Source organism: Apium graveolens, chromosome 9 (genome assembly GCF_009905375.1).
Source record: "Apium graveolens cultivar Ventura chromosome 9, ASM990537v1, whole genome shotgun sequence".
Taxonomy (NCBI): domain Eukaryota; kingdom Viridiplantae; phylum Streptophyta; class Magnoliopsida; order Apiales; family Apiaceae; genus Apium; species Apium graveolens.
In genome coordinates, this window is record NC_133655.1 from 20399791 (window position 1) to 20422486 (window position 22696).

Below are 22696 nucleotides of genomic sequence, written 5' to 3' on the forward strand. Positions count from 1 at the left end.
GCAAGATCAACAGTGACTTTAATTGTTGTAGTTTGAGGCATTTTGATTAATTAGATATTTCAATAATGTCCTAGTGGTATTTTAAAACACTAGAACATCCATCAAATGTCTCATTTTTAAGGTTCACTAGGGATGCCTTATTTCAATTTTTTCAATAAAAAATTTGCTTCCTCTTTTTTTACACATATCTTCTCTCTCATTTTTTTCATTTCTCCCAATATAATTCAAATATAATATTATTTTAATGATAAGACACAACTATAAGACATTATTGTTGGAGTGCATATATGACAATATTGTCCTAACTCCTAAATTACTAGGACATCATATTTTATAATATTTTTAAGTCATCTCTTAAAACACTCTTGGATTTGCTCTAAAGTATGTTTAAAGTAATGTAGAACATTGAAATTTGAACAGAGAAAGTGTTCCCTACTCTCCCCTGAATATTTGCGCAATCTGTAAAACACTCATCTCTGTAGGCGTATCCAGGGGCGGACCTAGCCCATGGCTAGGGTTGGCTCCAACCCAGTGAAATTTTACGGGTCCATTAAAATTATATATATAATTTCAGCCTACTACAGATTAGCCCAATTAAATATTTGAGAAGCCCCGTAATCACGTAGATCTTTCGTCATTATATAATAATATGAAATCTAAATGAATCTTTATCTTGAAAATAAGGCGGTTAGTCCATTACCATATTACCATATTTAATGTTATAAACAAAGTAGAAAAAAAACACGCACACATAATGGGGCTACACTACAGCAAATAAAAAAGAGGTCTTTTATCGATTATCATATTGATCATCAATCATTCTTGAATCAATTTTTGTTCTTTAACGATATAACTTATTTATTTATTTATTTGATCAGTTGGATTGATTGATTTATTTTGTTCCTTTTTTTAAAGTTATTTAGTTTTCTTTTTATTTATAATTGAATGTAAGTACCAATATATCATTGAATTAAATTTGTGTATCTTATAATTTTAATGCATCTAATGAGTGTTACAAACATTTATTTTTATTTCGAGTAAATCTTACTTTATTTTTCCACCGTAAATTAGTATTTTATTACTTATTTTTCTTGAGCTATGTAATTTTGCTTTTACATATATGCTAGTTTACTGCCTTATCTTTATATAGAATTCAGGAAAAAAATATTTTACCCCAGCCCCTGTAAGTTTGGAATCCTGGGTCCGCCCTGGGCATATCATCAAGTCCCTGTTGAATTAATGCATCTTTGACGATTAACTGCCACATAGTAAAGACTGCGAAATAGTAAAATCCTTTGTTCCATCTTCAACTCTCAATATTTTAGATGCTCCAAAAAGCCAAGAAAAACTAACACATGTTGAAGTGTATAAATCATGTCGCACTTTCTTTTAGCGCCTTAAAATTTTAGATGGACTCGATACCAACTCTCAACGCAAAACTTTCTATTTAGAACACCGAAAATCAAACCTACCCAAACTCGAAATTCATCTTCAACCTATAGATTTTCGATATTAATGTTTCGAATCTGGTGTCCAAAAATCACACAAGAATGGAGCTTCCTCACTCAACACTCTTGAACATAATAATCATACATGAATGTCGTTAAGTTGACCGGTTTTTGAACGAAAATTAAAATAACTTTTCTAATAAAATAAAAAAGTACATTTTGAAATAGATTATATGTGCTTTTAAATATATATGTATTAAAAATTTGGCTTAATAATGCTCAAGATTTGCACCAATATACTCATATGCCCCAGTATTGAAAAACGTTTCTTTTTATTCCTGAAGTACTGAAAATGTACATTTTAAATCTTGTACTGCCCGGTTTACACCGTTTTTTCCCCATTCCTTCATTTTTTTCCGCTCCAAGGTTTAAAATGTACGTTTTCAATATTTTAGGGACAAAAATGAACGCTTTTGTAACACAACCGTATATGGGTATATTGGTACAAATTTTGAGGTTCAAAAGGTTATTAAACGCAAAAAATTAGTTGTGCACACATTTGGAAAGTGGAACGAAGGAGACCGTTAGCTGCTTCCTGGAGAAGTTGAAGTTCTGCTTTTTAGTATCAGCTTAGGGAGGCCAAACATTAAGATCAACTTCTTATGAAGAGATTAATTTGCGTATGCTCAGAAGTCAGAACTGCAACAATGATTAATTCTGAAACGACATTACAAAGCAAAGGTAGTAAAGAAAATCCAAAATCTGATACAGCTTCTTCGAAACACCCCACCTAGAAGTTCTTTTCTTTTGGTGAATGTATGAAAAACTAATGCTTTAAGGGAGTACAATTCAAATGCATGCACAAAATGTGGATTCGTGTACTAGTGACCAATTATTGATAGACTCAATAATGTTGTTTCTCGCCATAGAACACGCAGAATATTTGATACCGGTTCTGCACAGTACATGATAACAACTCTTTGTCTTTACTCTTCACCTGTTAAAATATTCCCTTCATGGTCAAATTTACAGTTGATTTTCTTAATCTAGTTGTTATGCATTGTTTTTTTTGACTTCAACTGCAAAAACATAGCGTAATACTGCAAACTTTGATGTTATAAGATTCTGTATTTCCTCATCCTGTTAAACATCTATTCTAATGGAGCTGGAAGCTGAGACTGTTTTTTTTGTCCGGCTAAAAAATATTTTACTAGTTCTCCGATGATTTTTTTGGTAAGTCCGTCCTACATTATCAACCTCTTCTATCTTCCCTGTGCCTTCATGTCTTCTTGTTCCTCAGTTATTAAAACTTCTGAGCTTATCAAAACAAATTACAAGTCAACAAGTCGGCAAAATCAACGATTTCATTATAATATCCATGTAGTCTTATTTAGGAGAACCGAATTTAAAGAATTTGCCTCTACAGACAAAGCTGGCCAGTTCTGGAGGAGCCAAAAAGAATCTCATCAGCATGATTAATTTTTCGATTTTGAAATATAAAATAGACTATCAAAGTGTAGACTTTTTAGCTGCAGAATGCAGAATTAGTCAAAACAAACAATCCAACCATGTTGTTGCTTCTTTTCCTATAAAAATCTCTTACTATTAAATAGACTGTTCGTATATCTAAGCAAAGCTGATAGCAGTTTACTATTGCAAACCCTCTCGTGTCTTTTAGACCATTGTAAATGTTATTTTCTTTGATTATTAAAATTATCTCGTCTAATCATGAGTTCCCATTAAACAACCGGCCTAGTTGATATTGTTTTTTTGAATTGACCTGGTACATGTACTTGCTTCAACTATAAAGACCAATTTCGACAGTGATTGTATCAGATTCTCCTCTGAAATTTTCTTAGGAGTTGAGTAGTCTGTGCAAATGGTAAGGAAACCTTGCTGCGACAAAGTTGGCTTAAAGAGAGGTCCATGGACTAGTGAAGAAGATGGAAAACTCATCAACTTTATTCTCAACAATGGCATCGTCTGCTGGCGAACAACTCCCAGGCTTGCAGGTATTGTTAGTCCCTTGATTATGTCTCTCTCGGTCGCTGTCCATGCACTTTCCCTTTTAATCCTAAACACTTGCGACTATTGTAATAGATGACTTGGTCATGCAGGATTGTTAAGATGTGGAAAGAGTTGCAGATTGAGATGGGTTAATTATTTGAGGCCTGATCTCAAAAGAGGCATGTTTTCGGAATCAGAAGAGAATCAGATTATACAACTCCATGCTCTTCTTGGTAACAGGTACATTTGCACTTAAACAATTAGCCTTCGTCGTCTACTAAATATATCACTGCAATTACAACAACTGTTATTCATCAAATTCTAATGCATTTTGATAAATGTTGTTCACTGCAGGTGGGCTAAGATTGCTTCTCATTTTCCTGGACGAACTGATAATGAAATAAAGAACCATTGGAACACACGAATCAAGAAACGACTAAAACCCGTTGAAGATGCAAAGAAAACACAAGAGAATATCAGTAGTACAGTGGTAAAAGATCAAGAACAGACTTCAGAAATCACATTGACAGACAATGTCCAAAGTGTGAATGTTGTGAACGAATCCGTAAATATTTTAGACGACGTGGAGTTATGGTTAAACCAAGAAACAATAGACACCTCCAGCTCTTATGGCACTTCATTTTCTTTAGAAGATTCTGTGAATCCATCAATGGGAGAATCTTCAAACATTCAAGAAAATTATGTGCAACAATGGGTTGATAGTGCGGATTCAATGCTTTCATGGGATGCCTTCTGTGATTCGATTTTTTATAATTGAACACTGCACTTCACTTAATAATTAACGCGCTTAAACTGCCGAGGATACCTGTTTATCATAAAAAAAGAAAAATCTATGTACTTACATTGTCAACTTCTTCAAAACTCTACAGGATCATCAACGATCATGAAAAAACAATTATTATAATGGATTTTTGTACATTAAATTTGAATATAATAAAAAAAGAAAAATCTATGTACTTACATTGTCAAACTTCTTCAATGCTCTACAGTATCATCAACCATCATGAAAAAGCAACTAATATACATAGTGAATTTTCTTTTCCGGTTTTTGTACATTGTATATTTTTATATATATTAAATTCGAAATAAATTGAAAAACGATTAGCAATTGAGACTCATGAACAATTACGCGAAATAGTCATATCACTTTGGGGTGGAATATATTTATGTAAAATTCGTATCAAAGAGCGTTGAATCATGGTGAAATATATTTTCAAAAAATTCGTATCAAATGACATTGAATCAATCAGACTATTCGTATTTTGTGCAAATGAGCCCCGAGAATAATAAAGATTTTAAATTACCATTTATTTATTGATGGAAATTTCTTCAGTGAAGTCGTAACACAAAATTATATCATCAAATATAAGTTACTATTGCATGCGTGGCATTCTGGATATTTCTACTCAACCTGCTAATCGTCACTGGTGCCATATGCTAGAATTGAACTATAAATTTGTACCTAATTCAGTTTGAAGTTTTCTTCCGTGGTGTAATAGATGACTCTTTGTAGTGACCTCACTCAAACCTCCATTGAATTTCAAATTGCATTAGCAATTTAGCACCATATTGAATGTCAAAATAGAAATACCAGTACTTATGCGAATTTGTAAATATACGGTTTGTAGTCAAAAGTAAGTGAATGCGAGTTTTATTTTCGGTTTCCAGAAAGTACCACTTTTTGGGAGTCCTGTTCAATTGTTTCTGAATCTTGATTAGTAATGCTACAGTCACTAAGCTCTTGTGTATGATTTCCCGTTGTCCTTACAAGTGGGAAATGGTTGTGGCATTTTTTGGTGTGGTCCTCAAAGCTGGTGGTCCTCTTTGTGGCCTTCTTTATTGTCTCCATGTTTTCTTATTCAATTTTATAATTTTGCTAATTTCTCATAATAACGTTGAGGTTGTAAGTATCGTAGGAAGATTCTGTGACAATACTCTCTCTTAATTAGCATATATTGAGTTGTAAGAACCTTTATCATTCTGAGATTGAATGAACATATTCGGGGTGTGCTAAAAAGTGTGTGCTATCTTCTATTATTTCAGATCATTGTTTGTTACATTCATATTTTTTAAGTTTTATGGTATAAGAGCTTGAGTGCCTTCTTGATCTGTCATTTTCTTGAAGAGAATCAGTACATACATTTCACATTTTGTCATTATACTCTCCCATTTTTAAACTCTTTTCAGATCTTCTTTTCATAACACTTTCAAAGTAATGGCTGCTGCGTGAGGGGGAGAATCACCTATGCTGATATGCAAAACTCTCTTTTCTTACATCCTTCAGATGGTCCTTTGTCTGTGAGTGTTAATTAACTGCAAGACGCCAGTGATTATAGGAGCTGGAAAAGGTCAATAGAAATCCAACTTTCGTCAAAACGGAAGCTTGGTTTTGTCAATGGAACAGTGACAAGAAGCACTGCTAATGAAGCTCAGGCTACACAAAGGGATATATGCAATGACCTGGTAATTTCTTGGCTTCGTGCTAATGTCTCTGATAATATCAAGAAATCTATTATGTTCATAAGCTCTGCTAGTGAAATATGGAAACAACTCGCTCGTAGGTTTCAACTGAGTAATGGATCTAAAAAATATAAATTTAATAAAGAGATTTTTGGGCTTAGTCAAAACAAAATGGCTGTTAATGATTACTTTACTCAACTAAGTAGTCTATGGGAGGAGCTTGAATCTATGAATATCCTGCCAGCCGTTGCTGTTGTTACACCTGAAATCACTGCCTTGTTGCCTGCTACTGAAACCCAAAAAGAGGAAGCAAAATTGTTTGTGTTTCTTAATGGTCTCGATGGGGTTTATAGTCCTATGAGAAGTCAGTTGTTAATGCAAACTCAATTGCCAACTGTTGAGATAGCTTGTGCTGTGATTCAGCAAGAAGAATCACAGCGTGAGCTGTTACAAACCCCTGATCTAGATTTTTCAGCCATGTTTAGCAAGAAGCCTGCATAAAACAGATTGAGTACTTGCTCTGCTTGTGGTGGTAAAGGTCATGTGAAAGATAGATGTTGGACAGTGATTGGTTACCCACCATGACACATGTAGCATAAAAAAAGGGGTGGATCTACTCCTTAACCAGTCAAAAGAGTCATGGTCAGGTCAAGTGCTAACAGAATGGCAAATAATGTGACTCACGGGAACTCAGATACTGAACACAACATCATGTTCAGCCCTCAGCAACTGGAACAAATTCTGAAAATGTTGCCTGGACAATCTCAACAAGTGCCAAAAATTCAGGATTCAGATGATGATTTTGAACTAGCTTTCTCTGGTATGGTCACTTGTAACATGACCAAAAGTGGTTGTGACACATGGATTGTTGATTCAGGTGCTAGTGATCACATGACGCGCTTTATTGAATTGTTGAAGAATATTAGACCAGATGGACAAAACTTGAACATTAATCTTCCTACTAGGGATGTGTCACAAATCACACATGTTGGAGATGTCACATTGAAGAGTGGACTGGTCTTGACTAATGTTCTGTTGGTGCCACAATTCAAGCAAAATTTGTTGTCTATTCATAGATTGGCAAGAGAAAACAAATGTGATGTCCAATTCACACCTCAGGCCTGTCATGTGATCCATTCCACATCCAACAAGCTGAAGGTTGTAACACCAGTAAAGGAAGGATTGTACTACTTGGTTGACAAAATTCAGAATTTAGGGTCTGGTTCTCATGCTTGTCATGCTGCTGCGGTTGATTATAATACTTGGCACCTGAGGTTGGGACATTCTGTAGTGTCAAAGATGCAAAACATATCTCACTTGAAGTCTGTGAAAGTACCTACTGAACATGTATGTTTGACCTTTCATATGGAAAATTTTCATAAATTACCTTACTATAGTAGCACTTCACATGCTTTTAAGTTATTTGCTCTAATTCATATAGACACTTGGGGACCTTATAAGGTAGCAACTATAGGCAAATTTAGGTATTTCCTGACTATAGTTGATGATAAGTCAAGAAATACTTCGTTGTACCCCGTGAAAAATATGATGATCTTGATTATTTTAAGGCATTCTACCACTATGTTGCTATTCATTTTAAGGCAAAGATAGAGAGTGTAAGGTCTGATAATGCCCCTGAATTCTCTGATGCTGCGTGCACTAAATTTTATGTCGATAATGCGATTTTGATTCAAAAATCATGTGTAAATAGACCTCAGCAGAATGCAAGAGTAGAAAGAAAATATAGGCATATTCTTGAAGTTGCTAGATCTTTAAAGTTCCAATTTGGTTTGCCTATGATGTATTGGGGTGATTTTGTGATGATTGCAGTGTATATCATCAAAAGACTTCCACATTGGTGTTAGAAAATAAACCTCCTTTTGAAGTACTTTATGATAAGCCTGGAGATTTTGATGGTTTGAAAGCTTTTGGTTGCTTGGTACTAGCCTCTAATCCATCTCACAATGTAGACAAGTTCACTGCAAGAGCCACTCCCTGTGTTTTCCTTGATTAACCACCTGGAACAAGGGACACAAAATTCTTGATCTGTCAACAATGCAGACATTTGTCTCTAGAGACACTATTTTTCATGAAAACATTTTTCCTATGAACTCCACTTCTGCAAATAAATTTGCTGTTCCAATGCCTTTGTCTATGCCCTGTCAATCTCTTGTTGCAGAAGATTTTCCTGTTTTTGACACCTCTGATGTTGATCCTGAAAACACTGAACATCAAACTTTCACTTATTCTGATTCTATACCCTCTGATGATGATGCAACTGAGTCTTCCAGTGATCAAAGTACCTCAAATTCATTTTTTTATGGATTTGAGAATGTCAAACAGACTAACTAAACAACCAGTGTGGTTAGATGATTATGTTCACAGGTTGCACACTAGTGCAAATTTGTATGCTGTATCTGAACAGACTATTACACCTAATTTTAATTGCTTCTTAGCATCTCTCACAACTGCTCAGGACCCATTTTCATACAAACAGGAATTCCAACACAAGCATTAGGTGGAGGCAATGAATAAGGAACTTAGTGCATTGGAGGAGAACAACACTTGGGAAATAGCTACTCTACCTCTACACAAAAGGGAAATTGGTTGCAAATGGATTTTCAAGACAAAATTCAAGCCAGATGGTTCAGTGGAGAGATACAAAGCAAGGTTGGTTATACTAGGCTGTAGACAAGTGTATGGTGTGGACTATATGGACACTTTTACACCAGTTGCCAAATTGACAACTCTTAGAACTCTGTCGACTGTTGCTGCTGTTCAAGACTGGATAGTAATATAAATGGATGTTTTTAATGCATTTTTGCATGATGATCTTCACGAATCAGTGTACATAAAGCCTCCACAGGGATATACAGGTCTGGGATCAAGAACTGTCTGGCAGCAAGGGGAGGGAAAAGGTACCGCACCAGTAAATTTTTGTCTGCAAACTGCTCAATTCCCTCTATGGTCTTAAACATGCACCAAGAAACTGGTTTACAAAGTTGTCTCTCAAGCTGCTTGATCTTGGTTATACACAATCTAAAACTGATTATACTCTCTTAACTATAACCTCACAATCTTCAATCGCACTTGTTTTAGTCTATGTTGATGATCTCTTACTTGCTGGCAATTCAACTAGAGACATTGATGATCTGAAAAAATTTCTCTCTACTTCATTTCATATGAAAGAGCAAGGTGATGTCAATTATTTCCTAGGATTGGAGGTTGATAGATCTGCAGCAGGATTTTTTATCTCTCAAATGAAGTATAATGTGGACTTGTTGACAGAATTTGGGCTGTTAAATTTAAAAACTTTGAAAGTGCCAATGGATGTTTATGTCAAGCTTACAAACTCAGGACAACCCTTGCACAATCCTCATCCTTACCAAAGGTTGCTAGGAAAGCTCATCTACTTGTCAGTCACTAGGCCAGACATAACTTATGATGTGCATGTGCTCAATCAATTCATGCAACAACCAACCATTCATCATATGGAAGCAGCAACAAGGGTTCTAAGGTATCTAGATGGTAGCCCAGGCCAGGGTATGTTATTGGCATCTACATCTGCTGTTCAATTAAAGTCCTATTGTGATAGTGATTGGGCTAGCTGCCCAATCATAAGAAGATCAACCTCAGGATTCTGTATCTTGCTTGGTAATTCACCAATCTCTTGGAAATCCAAAAAGCAATCAATTATAGCTCGTTCAAGTGCTAAGCAGAATATCGTGCCATGGCCTTAACCACCTGTGAATCAACTTGGATTGCAGCTCTTCTCAAAGACATGGGACTCCAATACTTGCCTCCTACTGTTTTGCAGTGTTACAACAAAGCAGCTATAGCTATTGCTGCAAATCATGTGCTTCATGAAAGAACAAAGCACATTAAAATAGACATCCATTTTCTTCGAGATAAGATAGCTTATGGCTCAATTATAACTCAACATGTTCCATCTCACTCACAGCTCGTAGACATCTTGACAAAACAGCTACCAATCAAACAACACCGCAGCTTATTGCACAAGCTTGGAGTTTCATCTGTAGACTCAGCTCAGCTTGAACGGGAATAAAGTGGAGAATGGTTGTGGCATTTTTTGGTGTGGTCCTCACATCTGGTGGTCCTCTTGTGGCCTTCTTTATTGTCTCTGAAAGAATATTTTCCTCAAATGGTTTCATATCATTGCCTTGTTATATATACTCAACACATGCCATATATTTAGGCCTCAATACAGGAAACTACTCCTAAACACAACTGATTTACAGGGACTGATTTACATGAATTGATTTACAATAATAACAAAGATATCTCCAATAACAAACTAACAAACTATATCTACATATATCTTAACACCCCCTCTCAGTCGAAGCGGGAGGAAGACGGACACTGAGATTGTCCCTAAAATCCTCAAATAGAACACGTGGAAGACCCTTCATAAAAATGTTTGCAATTTGATATCGGGAAGGGATATGAAGAACTCGAACCTGTCCACGGAAAACCTTTTCGCGAACAAAATGAATATCCATCTCAATATGTTTGGTACGTTGATGTTGCACCAGATTACCTGAGAGATAAATAGCATTCACATTATCACAGTAAACCAACGTAGCCTTTTTAACTGGAAAATGGAGCTCTAATAACAAATTACGTAACCAACATGACTCGGACACAACATTGGCTACACCCCTATATTCCGCTTCTGCACTAGAGCGAGAGAGAGTAGGCTGTCGTTTAGCAGACCAGGAGACCAAATTATCTCCCAAAAACACACAATAGCCAGAGGTAGAACGTCGTGTATCCGGGCAGCCACCCCAATCTGCATCAGTGTAAGACACCAGCGATGGTCTGGAAGATGAGTATAATTGAAGGCCGTAAGCAAGCGTATCCTGAATATACCGGACAATACGTTTGAGAGCCTGCATATGGGTAACCCGTGGAGCATGCATATGTAATATTCGGCCGAGTGAAGGTAAGATACTGAAGAGCCCCAGCAAGACTCCTATATAAAGTGGGATCCTCAAACTCATTACCAGACGCAACACTAACCTTCTGTTTTGTGTCAACATGAGTAGCAGATGACTTGCACGAGGACATTCCTGCTCGCTCAATTATCTACATGGCATACTTACGCTGTGAGAGGAACATACCCTTTTTATGTCTCGCCACTGCAATGCCCAGAAAATATGTCAAAGGACCAAGATCTTTGATGGCAAATTCAGAGCTAAGACGAGCCATGATAAACTTGCGTAGAGTAGTAGAAGAAGCCGTTAGAATTATATCATCAACATACAACAAAAGATAAGCCATGTCAGTCCCGTTTCTATAAATGAACAAGGAGTTATCACACTTGTTATTCGTGAAGCCAAGAGAGATGACATAGTCAGCAAAACGCTTGTACCAAGCACGAGGGGCATGTCGAAGACCATATAAAGCCTTAAGCTGTAGACATACATAATCTGGATAAGCAGGATGTCGGTATCCCAGTGGTTGATGCATATAAATTGTTTCTTGTAAATCACCACGAAGAAACGCATTCTTCACATCTAATTGATGAATGTCCCATGCCTTGGAGAGAGCTAGAGACAGAACAGTACAAATCGTAGCCGGCTTCACCACCGGACTGAATGTCTCGCCACAATCAATACCAACCTGTTGAGTTTGCCCATCAGCCACAAGACGAGCTTTATGCCTCTCAAGCACCCCATTAAAGTCCTCTTTATGAGAAAAAACCCACATAGAACGAACAACATTAACACCAGGTGGACGAGGTACCAACACCCATGTCTTATTTTAAATAAGAGCATCATACTCTTCATTCATTGCCATTTTCCAATTAGTGTCCCTGAGAGCCGCCACTGGGTTACGGGACAAAGCAGAACGAACAACCGAAGTTAACAAAGCATATTTTTTATTTAGCTTAAAAATGTCATGTTGACTCCGAGGGACCATGGAATGACGAAAGGAAGTGGATGGTGGCTGATGGGTCACTGATGTATGGTCAGAATTATGCTTAGGAGTGGGAGATGTGGTCTGACTCGATGTAGGACTCGAGGGAGAGGACGCTGGGCTGCCAGAAATGTGTGTAGGTGGTGACGGAGGACTGACTGGGCTTTGTGGTGAAGGGGGGGTGATTGGACTACGTGGTACAACCGGACTTTGGGGTGAAGGGGGGGGCATTCTTTAATTGTCTCCTTGTTCTATTTTGTAGTTTTGTTAATTTCTCATAATAACGTTGAGGTTGTTAGTATGGTAGGAAGATTCTCTGACAACGCTCTCTCTCTTGATTGACATATATTGAGCTGAAGTACCTTTATCATTCTGAGATTGAATGAACATATTCGGGGTGTGCTAAAAAGTGTGTGCTATCTTCCATAGTTTCAGATCATTGTTTGTTGCATTCATATTTTTTAAGTTTTAGTCCTTATGCAACAGCTCTGCTCCTTATGCAGCGGTAGCTGCATTTTGTTGCTCGATCAGAGTTGCTGCCTTCTTAACACAACTGTTGCAAGAAGATAACTAAACTAGTACAAAAAGATTTTAAGTTTTAACTCTAGTAAGGAGTTACAATATCATAAAACTCCCAACCATGCAAGACCATCTGCTCAGCAAGAGAGCTAGTACGATATATATCTATACTATTATATTAAAAATGAAATATTACAAATCCCGTTGATTTGTTTAACTTTCAAAAATAAAAGCAAAAAAAAAGAGTTATCCCACTCAACAGATCCAACATTCGAAGACAAGTATAATCATAATTCAAATAAAAAAAAGTGGCATTTATCATCCCTCGCCTTCGCTGCAGATCTTTATACGTACCAATGTGATAATTTAGATCCTCTGATCATATTGTCATATTTTTGTTCATAATTCTTTAAATTGTGATATTTCATAAACTGATCACTGAACTGCCCGCAATTAATACTCCCTTCATCTCATTCTCCTCTTTTGACTTCTGACACTATTCATGATAAGTGATTAATTATTAATTTACGTTTATTCTATAAGATCAAAACAGTCATGAATGATCTTGTTGAATTCGTATTTATGAGTACTTTAATACAATAAATTTTTTATATTTAATACCAATACGAAATTAAAAGTAATAATAATCAAAACTGTATATTGGTAAATATGTCTAATATAAATAGGAAATATTTTTAAGGACGTAAGCAGTATTAATTTCAGGCTCAAGGGTAACCTTCCCGCCATGGTAATGTCGAATCAGTGTGACACTCTCAAGAGCCTTGAACACATCGTCCTTCCAAAACTTTTCCAGATACAACACCCATGTCTTTCATTTACTGATGTAAAAATTGGGTCCAGCTTCGAAAAATGATAGATCATTATAGTAAAAATTCAGCATTTTTGGTAATAACTTGAATTTAAAAGAAATAAAAAAATATTATTCTCGTCTACATAATTTTTTAAAGAATTAAATCACGAATCCTTATAATTTTACTTTCAAATCGACCACAAGAATATTATTTATATTTTTTATTATTATTAATTTGATATCCAATCCTATTTTCGCGCACATCAACTAATTCGGAGGGATGCGAACTCTTTCACAGCGCCTACTTTCGTGTCTTCTGTTAAAACCATGAATATTCAAACAATTAGTAATAATCTAATAAAAATTGAACGTTAGCGAGAGACACCACTTTTCAACCAATGGACCCCAACCTCAGCTTTTATAAAGTAAAAAATCACCAGCTTTCCAGTGTAGCCTTGTTATAATGACCCCACTCCACTTTTTATATCTTGAATCTTCTCTTTTTTATTTGAATTTCAAACCTTCCACCAAAATATTTCTAGACACCACATAAATATGTAACGGCTGTTTTTTCATATTCAAATTTCATAATCTTGCTTTGCTTTTGTGGGCTAGTGTTACAATGGGAGATTCAGCTTGCTTTATGCCTCCTGCTTTCTCTTACACCTCTGGTGTATCCAGTGAACTATCCAGTGAACCTTATCAGGTTTGTTTCATAAAACTGCGTTCTGTTATCATGTTAAATTTCGGGTTCTGATAATATATCGTAACGTAATTGGCTAAGTATTTGTATTACAGGGGAATCCTGCGAATGCTCTTGGAGAGTCTGTTTCATTCGGGCGATTCATGACGGAATCTTTAGCTTGGGAAAAATGGTCTTCTTTTTCTAATAAGCGCCATGTCGAAGAAGCGGAGAGATATGCACAGCCAGGCTCTGTTGCACAAAAGAAAGCCTTCTTTGAAGCTCATTACAAAAGAATTGCTGCTGCTAAGAAGGCTGCTGCTTTGCTTGAGCAACAAAATGCAGCTGGCAATGCATTCGAACAACCGGAATTTGAAACCGAGGAGCTCAATGACTGCAACATTGCTAACCAGGTTTCAGAAACAATTAAACAGGACTCTCAAGAAGTGGTACACGAGAAAAATCAAGAATTTGTGGAAAGTACTGATGGCCTTGATGTGAACATGGAGCACGAAAAATCGGAAGCTGACAAGCTGGATTGCGCTGATTTGGCTCTAGAACCTGAAGTCTTAGTAGAAATCTGTCCTAATGTTGATAAACAGAAAATTGTTTCTGGATTAGATACTAATGGGACACCAAAGATTGCGAAATCTTCAGCAAAGGTAAATAAATACATTTTCACTTCTATCTCTGCATTATTACTATTTACTAGTATGTAGAAGCACTTATTATTATGTTCAAACTAATATTGCCTGCAACATACAAAATGGTGATTAGCATTACAAAAACAATTGATGTATGCAATGCATTTGTAACAGAAACAAAACTCTAACCAGAAGGATGTTTCGAAGTCAGTGAGCAAGAAGAGACCAGTGTTTTCTTCTTTAAGGTCATCAGTGTTCAGTAAACTTGCATCTTCACCTGCTAAATTTGTAGCTCCTCTACTCCCAAGAAAAGAAATCAATAATCTTACACCTAGAACTGGCAAGTCTAAAATGAACTCCGCGGATATGAAAAGAACAACGCCAAAGCCCCATCGGAAGTCGATTAATTTCACAACTGCAGCAGATCCTGATAGACTATCAGCTCTAGCTATCAGGAAAAGTGAAAATTCAAGAAATGTGCAGAATTCCTACAAGGCGACAAAGGATTTGGCAACTCCTTTGCGAACTCCTATTACGGTACATAGTGCTAATCATGATTTTCTTGATTACACAATATGTTTCTTTATACTAAAATAATTGTAAAATGTCTCATGTACCTGATGTTATTGTTCAATTTCTATAGGCATCAATTAGCAAAAAGCCAAAGCATCCTTCAGTAACTCCTTCTTCAGTTAATAAAAGGTATCTGCCTGCTGCATCACGGTATATCAAATTTATATGTTACATGCTCTTTGTATCTGTCAGATACTATTTAGCATTCTGGTAAATGAAACGAATTGAAATTTAAATAGCAGTTGTGACTTTTGTGCATGGTACTCATTCTTTCCTATGTTCCATTGTCACACAGATAAACTAAGGTAATTACCACCAATTTTACGGATGAACAATTAGAAGTTGAACTGGCATAAAATACTTATAACAGGATGGGGTTTCAATTATTCATTTAATCTACAAAAGAGTACAATTTTAGATTCTAAATATCGGGTCTGAATGTCACCAGGCCTTGATTATATACTTCATCATTGCCTGAGCAGTATGACATTCTTGCTTTGAATGCTTAAGAACATCTTATACTGCATTATGGAATCTATGGATCTCTTCAGCTCCTTATTTCTTAGCTTGAGAATTTTCGAATGACTATACATGTGGACTAAGTTCATGATAAGTTTTCTTCTTAGTGCCAGTTGCTCCAAATCCCTTAGTGCCTGCCAGAAAACATTACAATCTTCGACAATATCAACTCCTTTTCTCCTCAGAACAGAGTTAAGAGCTGAAAAGAGAAAGCAGGTATGAGTATGCTTAAAGTCTTCTCAATTCTCATTACCCAACTCGGCTTTAATTTGCTTTCCTGAGCTTCTAACTTTTAAATGCAATACTTTCAGAAACTTGAAGAGAGATTTAATGAGAAAGAAACAGAGAAAGTCCAGATGCAAACAAAATCCAAGGTCTCTTCTTGAAGCCTTTTATTGTCCAAATATTTAAGTTGTAGATACTCAAAAATGAAAGATTTGCACCCTACTTTATTTCAGAATATATTTTCACAACTAGAGAGCAACACTGGCTAAACTATATGCATCTGTATGGTCTTTCGATTTTTTTTCAGGAAAAAGCAGAAGCAGAAGTTTGGAAACTGCGTCAAAGTCTTTGTTTCAGAGCTCGGCCTCTTCCTGAATTCTACAGGGAAAGAAAGGTATTCTGATCCCATCAGCCGTCCCTCTCTTTTCTTAACAGGCCATTATAATGTTAAGTAGCAGTTAATTCGATAGATATTAGTTTTTTCCAAAACCAAAAACACAAATTTAAAAGCAAAAAAAATTAGATCAAATAATTTGGTATAGCCAAAAAAATAACCCTTCTCCGAATTCACAGAATAAAATGATGCATTTGCAACAACCCCCAGATGATGGTGGGAGGTGCCTTGACATCTTATCTGCTTACTTACACTGTTATGTTGATGCTTCTAGTAGTAGTTATTTACGACTATGCATATTTGCAGACTCGAGAAATGCAAAGCCAGTCACCCAAAGTTGAAGGCAAGTCAGGTGCCAGTACGACTGAAGCCAAAAATCCTCTTACAAGGTCTTCAACCAAGAACAATGCATTCAAGAATGTCTCCAAGAAAAATAGTCAGACACCATCACGTAATCTCTCACTACCAGCAATGACTCCACGTAAAGTTCAATCTAAGAAACTCAGCAAGGATCAGCACATACAACATTAATTTCATTTTATTTTGTTGAGCACATAAGTAAGATCTAGCCTGGTTCGCGAGTGCTGGACATATTTAGATAATTCTTGGTGTCAGTGTGAAGCATTGGTGTCTCGGTTGTAAATTTTGTTCCACTTTGTATCTTTAGCATTATATGTAGATTTCTATGTTGAGGTTCCACGGACGAAGATTTTCCTAGAACCATATGATATTTTTTCAATAAATAGCATGGAGGGATCTATCTACATATAAACTTTGTTGAAAACCTAGCAACAAACAAGCTTCTGAGTATGATGTGTAATTGAAAATTGGCATTGCAGTAATATCTGCAGCTGCTACTACACGGTAGTGAAGGAACCTAGACCCTAGTAAGCGGTTAGGCATTCTGTTCAATAAAAACTTCTCCTTGGTTCCTTTATATTTGAAGCTCAGTTAATAAATTTGAGCCCGTTAGATTTGATATTGCGTGCAAAACTGATTTGTTTTCCATTTTCTTTTATGTGATGCTTCTCAAAACCCTGAGGTGACGAAGAATAAAGGACATCACAAGCAAATACAAGAGGTCATATTTGTCTAAGTTATGCAGCTTTTCTTTGGAGCTTTTATACTTCATGAATCAAACATTCTCCATCTGCTTAGGTTCCTCCTGAGCCACCTACACCCAAATATACCATGTTTAGTTCATCACTAGCATATACTCTTCAAATTCATCAGCCACCACTTTCCAAATCCGTTTCATGGAAGATGAACAAGACAATAACGCATTTGTCAGGCAGTTTCTGACTTTCTGCTACACCATCACCATGCACAACAATCTTGAACTCTGTAATGATCCCTTAACTATACTTACTGAGTAGTTTGAAACATGTGCTGATGTACATAGTAAATGAGATGAAATACGTAAAGTTTTAGATATATATCTGTAAGTTTTCTGCTTTACAGATGTTCGTATTACATCTAATAAATGCATGTATCCCTACTCTTCTGAGTTATGGAGTTGTGGTATCTCACCATACAGAACCAGAAGATGCCCAACTTGGCTGGTTTTTAAACAAATATCTATGAATATGCAACATAAGATATATACAGAACTAGCAGAACCACTATACATCGTGTGGGTTCTCAAAAGATTCAATAAGCGGCTCCTTGCTTACCACATCAGCAGTTGGAGACTTGGCACTTTTCTTCTCTGGATAGAGTACATAATGTTGCACGATGAAGAGAATGTCAAAGAAGATAGAGACCTGGAAATGAACAATTCAGCAAACCAAATGCAATATATTAGTACAGTACTGACGAATAACTTGGCAACATGTCTCCACTATGAATAACTTGTTGCTGGTTTTACACAGTGAATGTTTAAAAGTATTAAAATCACTCACCAAAGATAGCAATGTCTTCCCTATATTTCCATAAAAGTTTACCCACGAACCTGGAAAGATAAGAAAACCAAGTACATTATTATCAGCCAGCTGTTCATTTTTTCAGCAAACTTCGTAAGCTGAGGAAAAAGAAACTCACTTTGATCAATAGATTGAACAGCCATCTGTCCATAATTGGTCAAGCCTCCAAGTAAATCAAGCAATATATTGCCAATGCTAAATCCAATAGTGCTCTTGCGACGGAAGTTCATAATTGCCTGCATTCATTGTCATAATACAATACATTAGAGCTCTTCTTAGAGATGTGAAAGCTGCTTATCATACTGGATATTATGAAGTAACAGGAACACAAATACAGTTTCAAAATCAATTTCAACACAAAATGAAATATAGCCAAACCGGGGCGGTATACAGAACCCTGACCCATAGGAGGCGTGTATAATTAAATCTCATATTTGTCAATTTATAGACCATTCTAACAAAGAATGCCAGATATTGCAGATATTTGTCTTTTGATAGACCACTAAACTCTACACGCCAGATATTGTTTTCCAAACAAAGAATGCATACTTGGACACCCAATGTTGCAGACACGACAACAGCAAATTCAAGGAAAGGAAAAAAGTATTTTACTGATTGAGAGTGTCAACAGTCACCAGGCGTAGTGGTAAATGATGCTTAAGCATCAAACTACTCTTTTGTATCATCCGGGTCAGAGTGTCAGACATATGATTAGATAATTTGGCAACCCTTGTAAATATTGACATGAAGGAATAGCAAAACAGAAAACAGAGATCACATCTGCAATTTTATCATAAACAAATATGTAAGAGAAAAAAATAACCTGGGGAATATATTTGACAACTGTCATGATCACTTGTATCGTGCTGCAATTTGAATTGGGAGAACCCAACATTAGAAATAATACATACATTACATTATTAAATAAAATCGGCAAAAGTAATCAGCTATGTCATATTTAGCATGTGACATTATATCGTGACAAAATCACAACGTGCAAGCACATGTAGCCACTATAGGTGCAGTGATGTGTAAATGATTTCATCTAGATTGTATGTATGCTACCTGAAGCAGGAGATCAGCCAAAGCCAGGAATGATGTGGTAAAGCTACGAACACACAAATCATAGCACCTAACCAAGCAGCAGAAGCTATCCCAATACAAGTCTTTGACACCTTTTGGTTTCCCCTCTGTAAACATCACCAAAATCAATGTATCTGTAAGCCTTCAAGTAACTACACAATATGTATTCTTATGATGACATATCAACCCTAATTTACAATCACTGTATAGTAATATTCTGAAAATGGAAGTTGGACTGTACAAAAGTAACATTTACAGTATAAGATACTCACATCATATATCGCAATTTGGAATAAGGTAATCGCAGTGAGTAAAACAGCATGTATCGAGAAAGCTACATCATTTGCAGCAACAGGTATCAGCTGCAATAACAAAAATGGAAAACTAAGAAGTTACTATAATATATAATTTGTAACCTATTTAGCTCTTTTACATAACAACAATACCAACACAGAAGTAACATCATGTAAACTTCTTATACAATCATTTTGCACCGATCAAAGAAACCTCACATAAAAATTGCTAAAAAAGACGATCACCGTGAGTCACTCTAACCAGCACATTTTGTACAATGGTTTAATCTAAGTAACAGGATACACAACTAACAGGCATTAAATTGAATAATATCGAACAAGTATGCATAACCAAATGCTAATTGCTTAAAATGTGTACAATCAACACCCTCAAGTACACACATTTAACAAAAATGCCTAACTAAAGAAAGAAATGAACCTCATCAAGCCCGTATTTTCGACGATACTGCTCCTGAATAGCACTACTAAAGAACAAAGAAGCGTTGTATATAAGATAAGTAGAATGCTTAGTCAAATTCAGCACCACAAAATCAAAATTCAACCCCACAACACTGCAAAACAACAAAACCCCATTAATAAAGAGCATAAATTTCACTTGATTATCAAGAAAAGTGAATAAAAAAAGCACCTTTTTCTTCGAAAATTCAAGATAACTTGAGGGTAAAAGCTGATAGACCAAGAAACAAAAGCAACCCAACCGAAGATAGTGTATAATATCTCTAGGTGAAGTGAATTCCAAGCTGCCATAGCGGGTTGTTGTTGTTGTAAGTATATATGAAGAATGTATGTATTGTGTTTACATGAAGAAGATACAGTAGATATATTTATATAGGATAGAAAGGGATGATGATGAATTGGGTTTTGTTTTGGAAACAAGAATTAAATGTTTACAGGCAACAATGGCAGGAAGGATAACAGGAAATTTGACTTTGTGTGTATGTGTTCTTGTACTTGCCCCATGAATTTGGCCCAGATTCTCGTCTTCATTCGCCCCACCTCTCTCTCTCGGTTTTTTTCTCTCTTTTTTGGTTCATAATTAATATTTTTCAAAAAATTTATCAAAAATCAATCAAAATTAAGCCCTCATGTAACAAGTTGAATCGTGATTTTCTTGTTATATTGTACTCCATTAGATTGCATTGAGCGAGAAAAAAATTGTTATAGATTTAGTTGAATCAAGTTGTAAAAAATCATATTTTTGTAAAAAAAATTGAAAAACAGTACTTATATTTTATAAATTATTTTTAATCTTAAATATTTTTTGACAAACCCCTACTATTTTTTAATACTTTTTGGAAAAGATTTAATAATCTCTCAAGAATGATAGCAAGTTGGGTTTGTAGATATGCTAATCAAATGAATTCAGCCCGACTCTCATAGAGTCATATGCTTTCTCCTTCTCTCGGAAACCTTTTGTTGCTAATCCTATTCTCTATTTTCGAAAACTTGTGCTATATAATTCTCATATTTATGCTATATTTATATTTATGCTAGCTCATAAAATTATACATAATTTATTTATATGTTTATAAATTTTAAAATTATATCTACTTTTTATCAAAAAAAATTACAATTTTTATGTTTAAATTATAATTATTAATTATTAATCTAAATTTGGCTAATTTGACTGTGATTTTTTATAACATGCTACTTATCACGGTAAAAAAGGAAGTATTATACCCATTAAGAAAAATACCCCTAAACATGTATTTAGGTGACTTTAGTAAGTACGTGTATTTTGATGGCAGAATTATAATTTTTTAAATAAATATTGATGTGGTGCCCAAAAAATTGTATTTGGGGGGAATTTTTTATAAATATATTTTTAATTATTTTCCTAATTTAAATAATTATAGTAGTAGCGGTGTAAGAATTATAATTACTTCTACAAGTATTACCAGAGTAATCTTCCATTATTTTCAGACATTAACATAGAGGCAAGTGTATAAAGAATTTAACAAGTTTAGGCCAAGACCACAGTTAACAAAACAAAACATGCAGGTAAACAAAATCAGTAACTGAAATAACGTAGAGAGAAAGAAAGATGTACCCGAAACCATAGCTTTCAACAGTGACTGAAATAAAGGTTTACAGATACAAAACGCCAAGAAAATGATTACAGCTGAGTCACCAGGCCTTGCTTGAAGTCTTGGCTGCTCTTGAAGAGATTATTGCCCCCTACCTGCTGCGTTTGGGATGTGCGCAATATCTCCACCAGGATAAAACAACTCGGAGTTTATGTTAACAGCAGCAACAAAACCTCCACTTCGACCAGCACCTCAGTCGCCGGAAAATATCAGCACTTCAGTTCTTGTGGGAGAGAAATGCAGAGAGGTTGAAGAGAAGAGATGAGAATGTAGTGTGTTGTATTTTTTTATTCATTCAGTTTAGCCTCTATTTATAGGAGAGGAAAAATGAAACTGTCAACACACTTAATGTCTGAATTAAACTGCTTCATTAATAAAAAATAAAAACTGATCAGATTTTGAATTCATTAATGAAAAAATCAAAACTGATCAGCTTTTGAATTTAAATTATTTGTAACAGCTTTTCACATTAACACCCACATTATTATCAGAACTTAAGTTAAGTTCTGATTTAACTCATCAGTACTTAAGTTCTGATTCGACTCATCAGTACTTAAGTTCTGATTCTGATATCAGAACTTGTTAAGTTCTGATTTTATTCATCAGTTCTTAAGTTCTGATTCTAATATCAGAACTTGTTACAGATCAGATTATTTGCAGGTTCAATATATTTAGACTACTTAGCCTATTTCAGAACCCAGCCCAATAATCCAATCACCGATAAATAAATTCGAATTAAAATAATTCTCAAATAAATAAAATCCTTGCCCGGGTCGCCTCGCGTACGCGAGACGCCGAGACATTCGCCCAAATCGCCCTTCGACCCGGTCCGGTGCGGTGCGTGACGGGGCGGGCGCGCGCGTGTGTGTGCGCGTGAAGCACACAACAACACAATGGACCATCACACACCTTAGTAGTGGTATACTACTCATGTGGGTAATACCATATAAAGCACACAACCCCCTTTATTTATTTCAATGTGGGACAAACATTCTCAAATTTTCCAAGCTTTTCCAAGTTACTTTCAACTCTCATTTCATATGGATT

General features: G+C 35.6%; 4 protein-coding genes across 5 annotated transcripts; 3 read left to right on the plus strand and 1 right to left on the minus strand.

The window, feature by feature from the left end:
• Window positions 1-3168: 3168 nt before the first annotated feature.
• LOC141686930 (myb-related protein 315-like) lies at window positions 3169-4371 on the plus strand. The gene is made up of 3 exons (XM_074492042.1): window positions 3169-3460; window positions 3566-3695; window positions 3810-4371. The coding sequence occupies exons 1-3, from the start codon at window positions 3328-3330 to the stop codon at window positions 4231-4233; spliced, it is 687 nt and encodes a 228-aa protein (XP_074348143.1). The 5' UTR covers window positions 3169-3327; the 3' UTR covers window positions 4234-4371.
• Window positions 4372-5253: 882 nt separating this feature from the next.
• Window positions 5254-6437, plus strand: LOC141685088 (uncharacterized). Its single transcript, XM_074490214.1, has 2 exons — window positions 5254-5317; window positions 5797-6437. The coding sequence occupies exons 1-2, from the start codon at window positions 5254-5256 to the stop codon at window positions 6435-6437; spliced, it is 705 nt and encodes a 234-aa protein (XP_074346315.1).
• A 7260-nt stretch (window positions 6438-13697) lies between these two features.
• On the plus strand, window positions 13698-17222 carry LOC141686839 (uncharacterized). Of its 2 annotated transcripts, none has more exons than XM_074491926.1 (8): window positions 13698-13912; window positions 14005-14550; window positions 14707-15069; window positions 15176-15234; window positions 15738-15840; window positions 15936-15998; window positions 16157-16243; window positions 16550-17222. In XM_074491926.1, exons 1-8 carry the CDS (start codon window positions 13829-13831, stop codon window positions 16772-16774), a joined length of 1530 nt encoding a protein of 509 aa, XP_074348027.1. In that variant the 5' UTR covers window positions 13698-13828; the 3' UTR covers window positions 16775-17222. The 2 variants fall into 2 exon arrangements, with proteins under 2 accessions (XP_074348027.1, XP_074348026.1); XM_074491925.1 differs by having other exon boundaries at window positions 13700-13912; window positions 15732-15840.
• A 427-nt stretch (window positions 17223-17649) lies between these two features.
• On the minus strand, window positions 17650-20598 carry LOC141686842 (cystinosin homolog). Its single transcript, XM_074491929.1, has 8 exons — window positions 20191-20598; window positions 19981-20113; window positions 19521-19610; window positions 19231-19355; window positions 18989-19031; window positions 18284-18401; window positions 18145-18194; window positions 17650-18006 (listed from the first exon to the last, which is right to left on the minus strand). The coding sequence occupies exons 1-8, from the start codon at window positions 20307-20309 to the stop codon at window positions 17866-17868; spliced, it is 819 nt and encodes a 272-aa protein (XP_074348030.1). The 5' UTR covers window positions 20310-20598; the 3' UTR covers window positions 17650-17865.
• Window positions 20599-22696: the final 2098 nt, after the last annotated feature.

What these genes read in the sequence shown, in the direction of transcription:
- LOC141686930 (XM_074492042.1), top strand. Translation starts at nt 3,328, where the DNA reads ATGGTAAGGAAACCTTGCTGCGACAAAGTTGGCTTAAAGAGAGGTCCA. An exon ending in AACAACTCCCAGGCTTGCAG is followed by an intron (nt 3,461 to 3,565) that starts GTATTGTTAGTC and finishes TTGGTCATGCAG; the next exon opens with GATTGTTAAGATGTGGAAAG. An exon ending in CATGCTCTTCTTGGTAACAG is followed by an intron (nt 3,696 to 3,809) that starts GTACATTTGCAC and finishes TGTTCACTGCAG; the next exon opens with GTGGGCTAAGATTGCTTCTC.
- LOC141685088 (XM_074490214.1), top strand. Translation starts at nt 5,254, where the DNA reads ATGGTTGTGGCATTTTTTGGTGTGGTCCTCAAAGCTGGTGGTCCTCTT. An exon ending in TCTTTGTGGCCTTCTTTATT is followed by an intron (nt 5,318 to 5,796) that starts GTCTCCATGTTT and finishes ATTAACTGCAAG; the next exon opens with ACGCCAGTGATTATAGGAGC.
- LOC141686839 (XM_074491925.1), top strand. Translation starts at nt 13,829, where the DNA reads ATGGGAGATTCAGCTTGCTTTATGCCTCCTGCTTTCTCTTACACCTCT. An exon ending in TTGCGAAATCTTCAGCAAAG is followed by an intron (nt 14,551 to 14,706) that starts GTAAATAAATAC and finishes CATTTGTAACAG; the next exon opens with AAACAAAACTCTAACCAGAA. An exon ending in GAGCTGAAAAGAGAAAGCAG is followed by an intron (nt 15,841 to 15,935) that starts GTATGAGTATGC and finishes CAATACTTTCAG; the next exon opens with AAACTTGAAGAGAGATTTAA.
- LOC141686842 (XM_074491929.1), bottom strand. Translation starts at nt 20,309, where the DNA reads ATGGCAGCTTGGAATTCACTTCACCTAGAGATATTATACACTATCTTC. An exon ending in TTGAATTTTCGAAGAAAAAG is followed by an intron (nt 20,114 to 20,190) that starts GTGCTTTTTTTA and finishes GTTGTTTTGCAG; the next exon opens with TGTTGTGGGGTTGAATTTTG. An exon ending in GGAAGACATTGCTATCTTTG is followed by an intron (nt 18,007 to 18,144) that starts GTGAGTGATTTT and finishes GTTCATTTCCAG; the next exon opens with GTCTCTATCTTCTTTGACAT.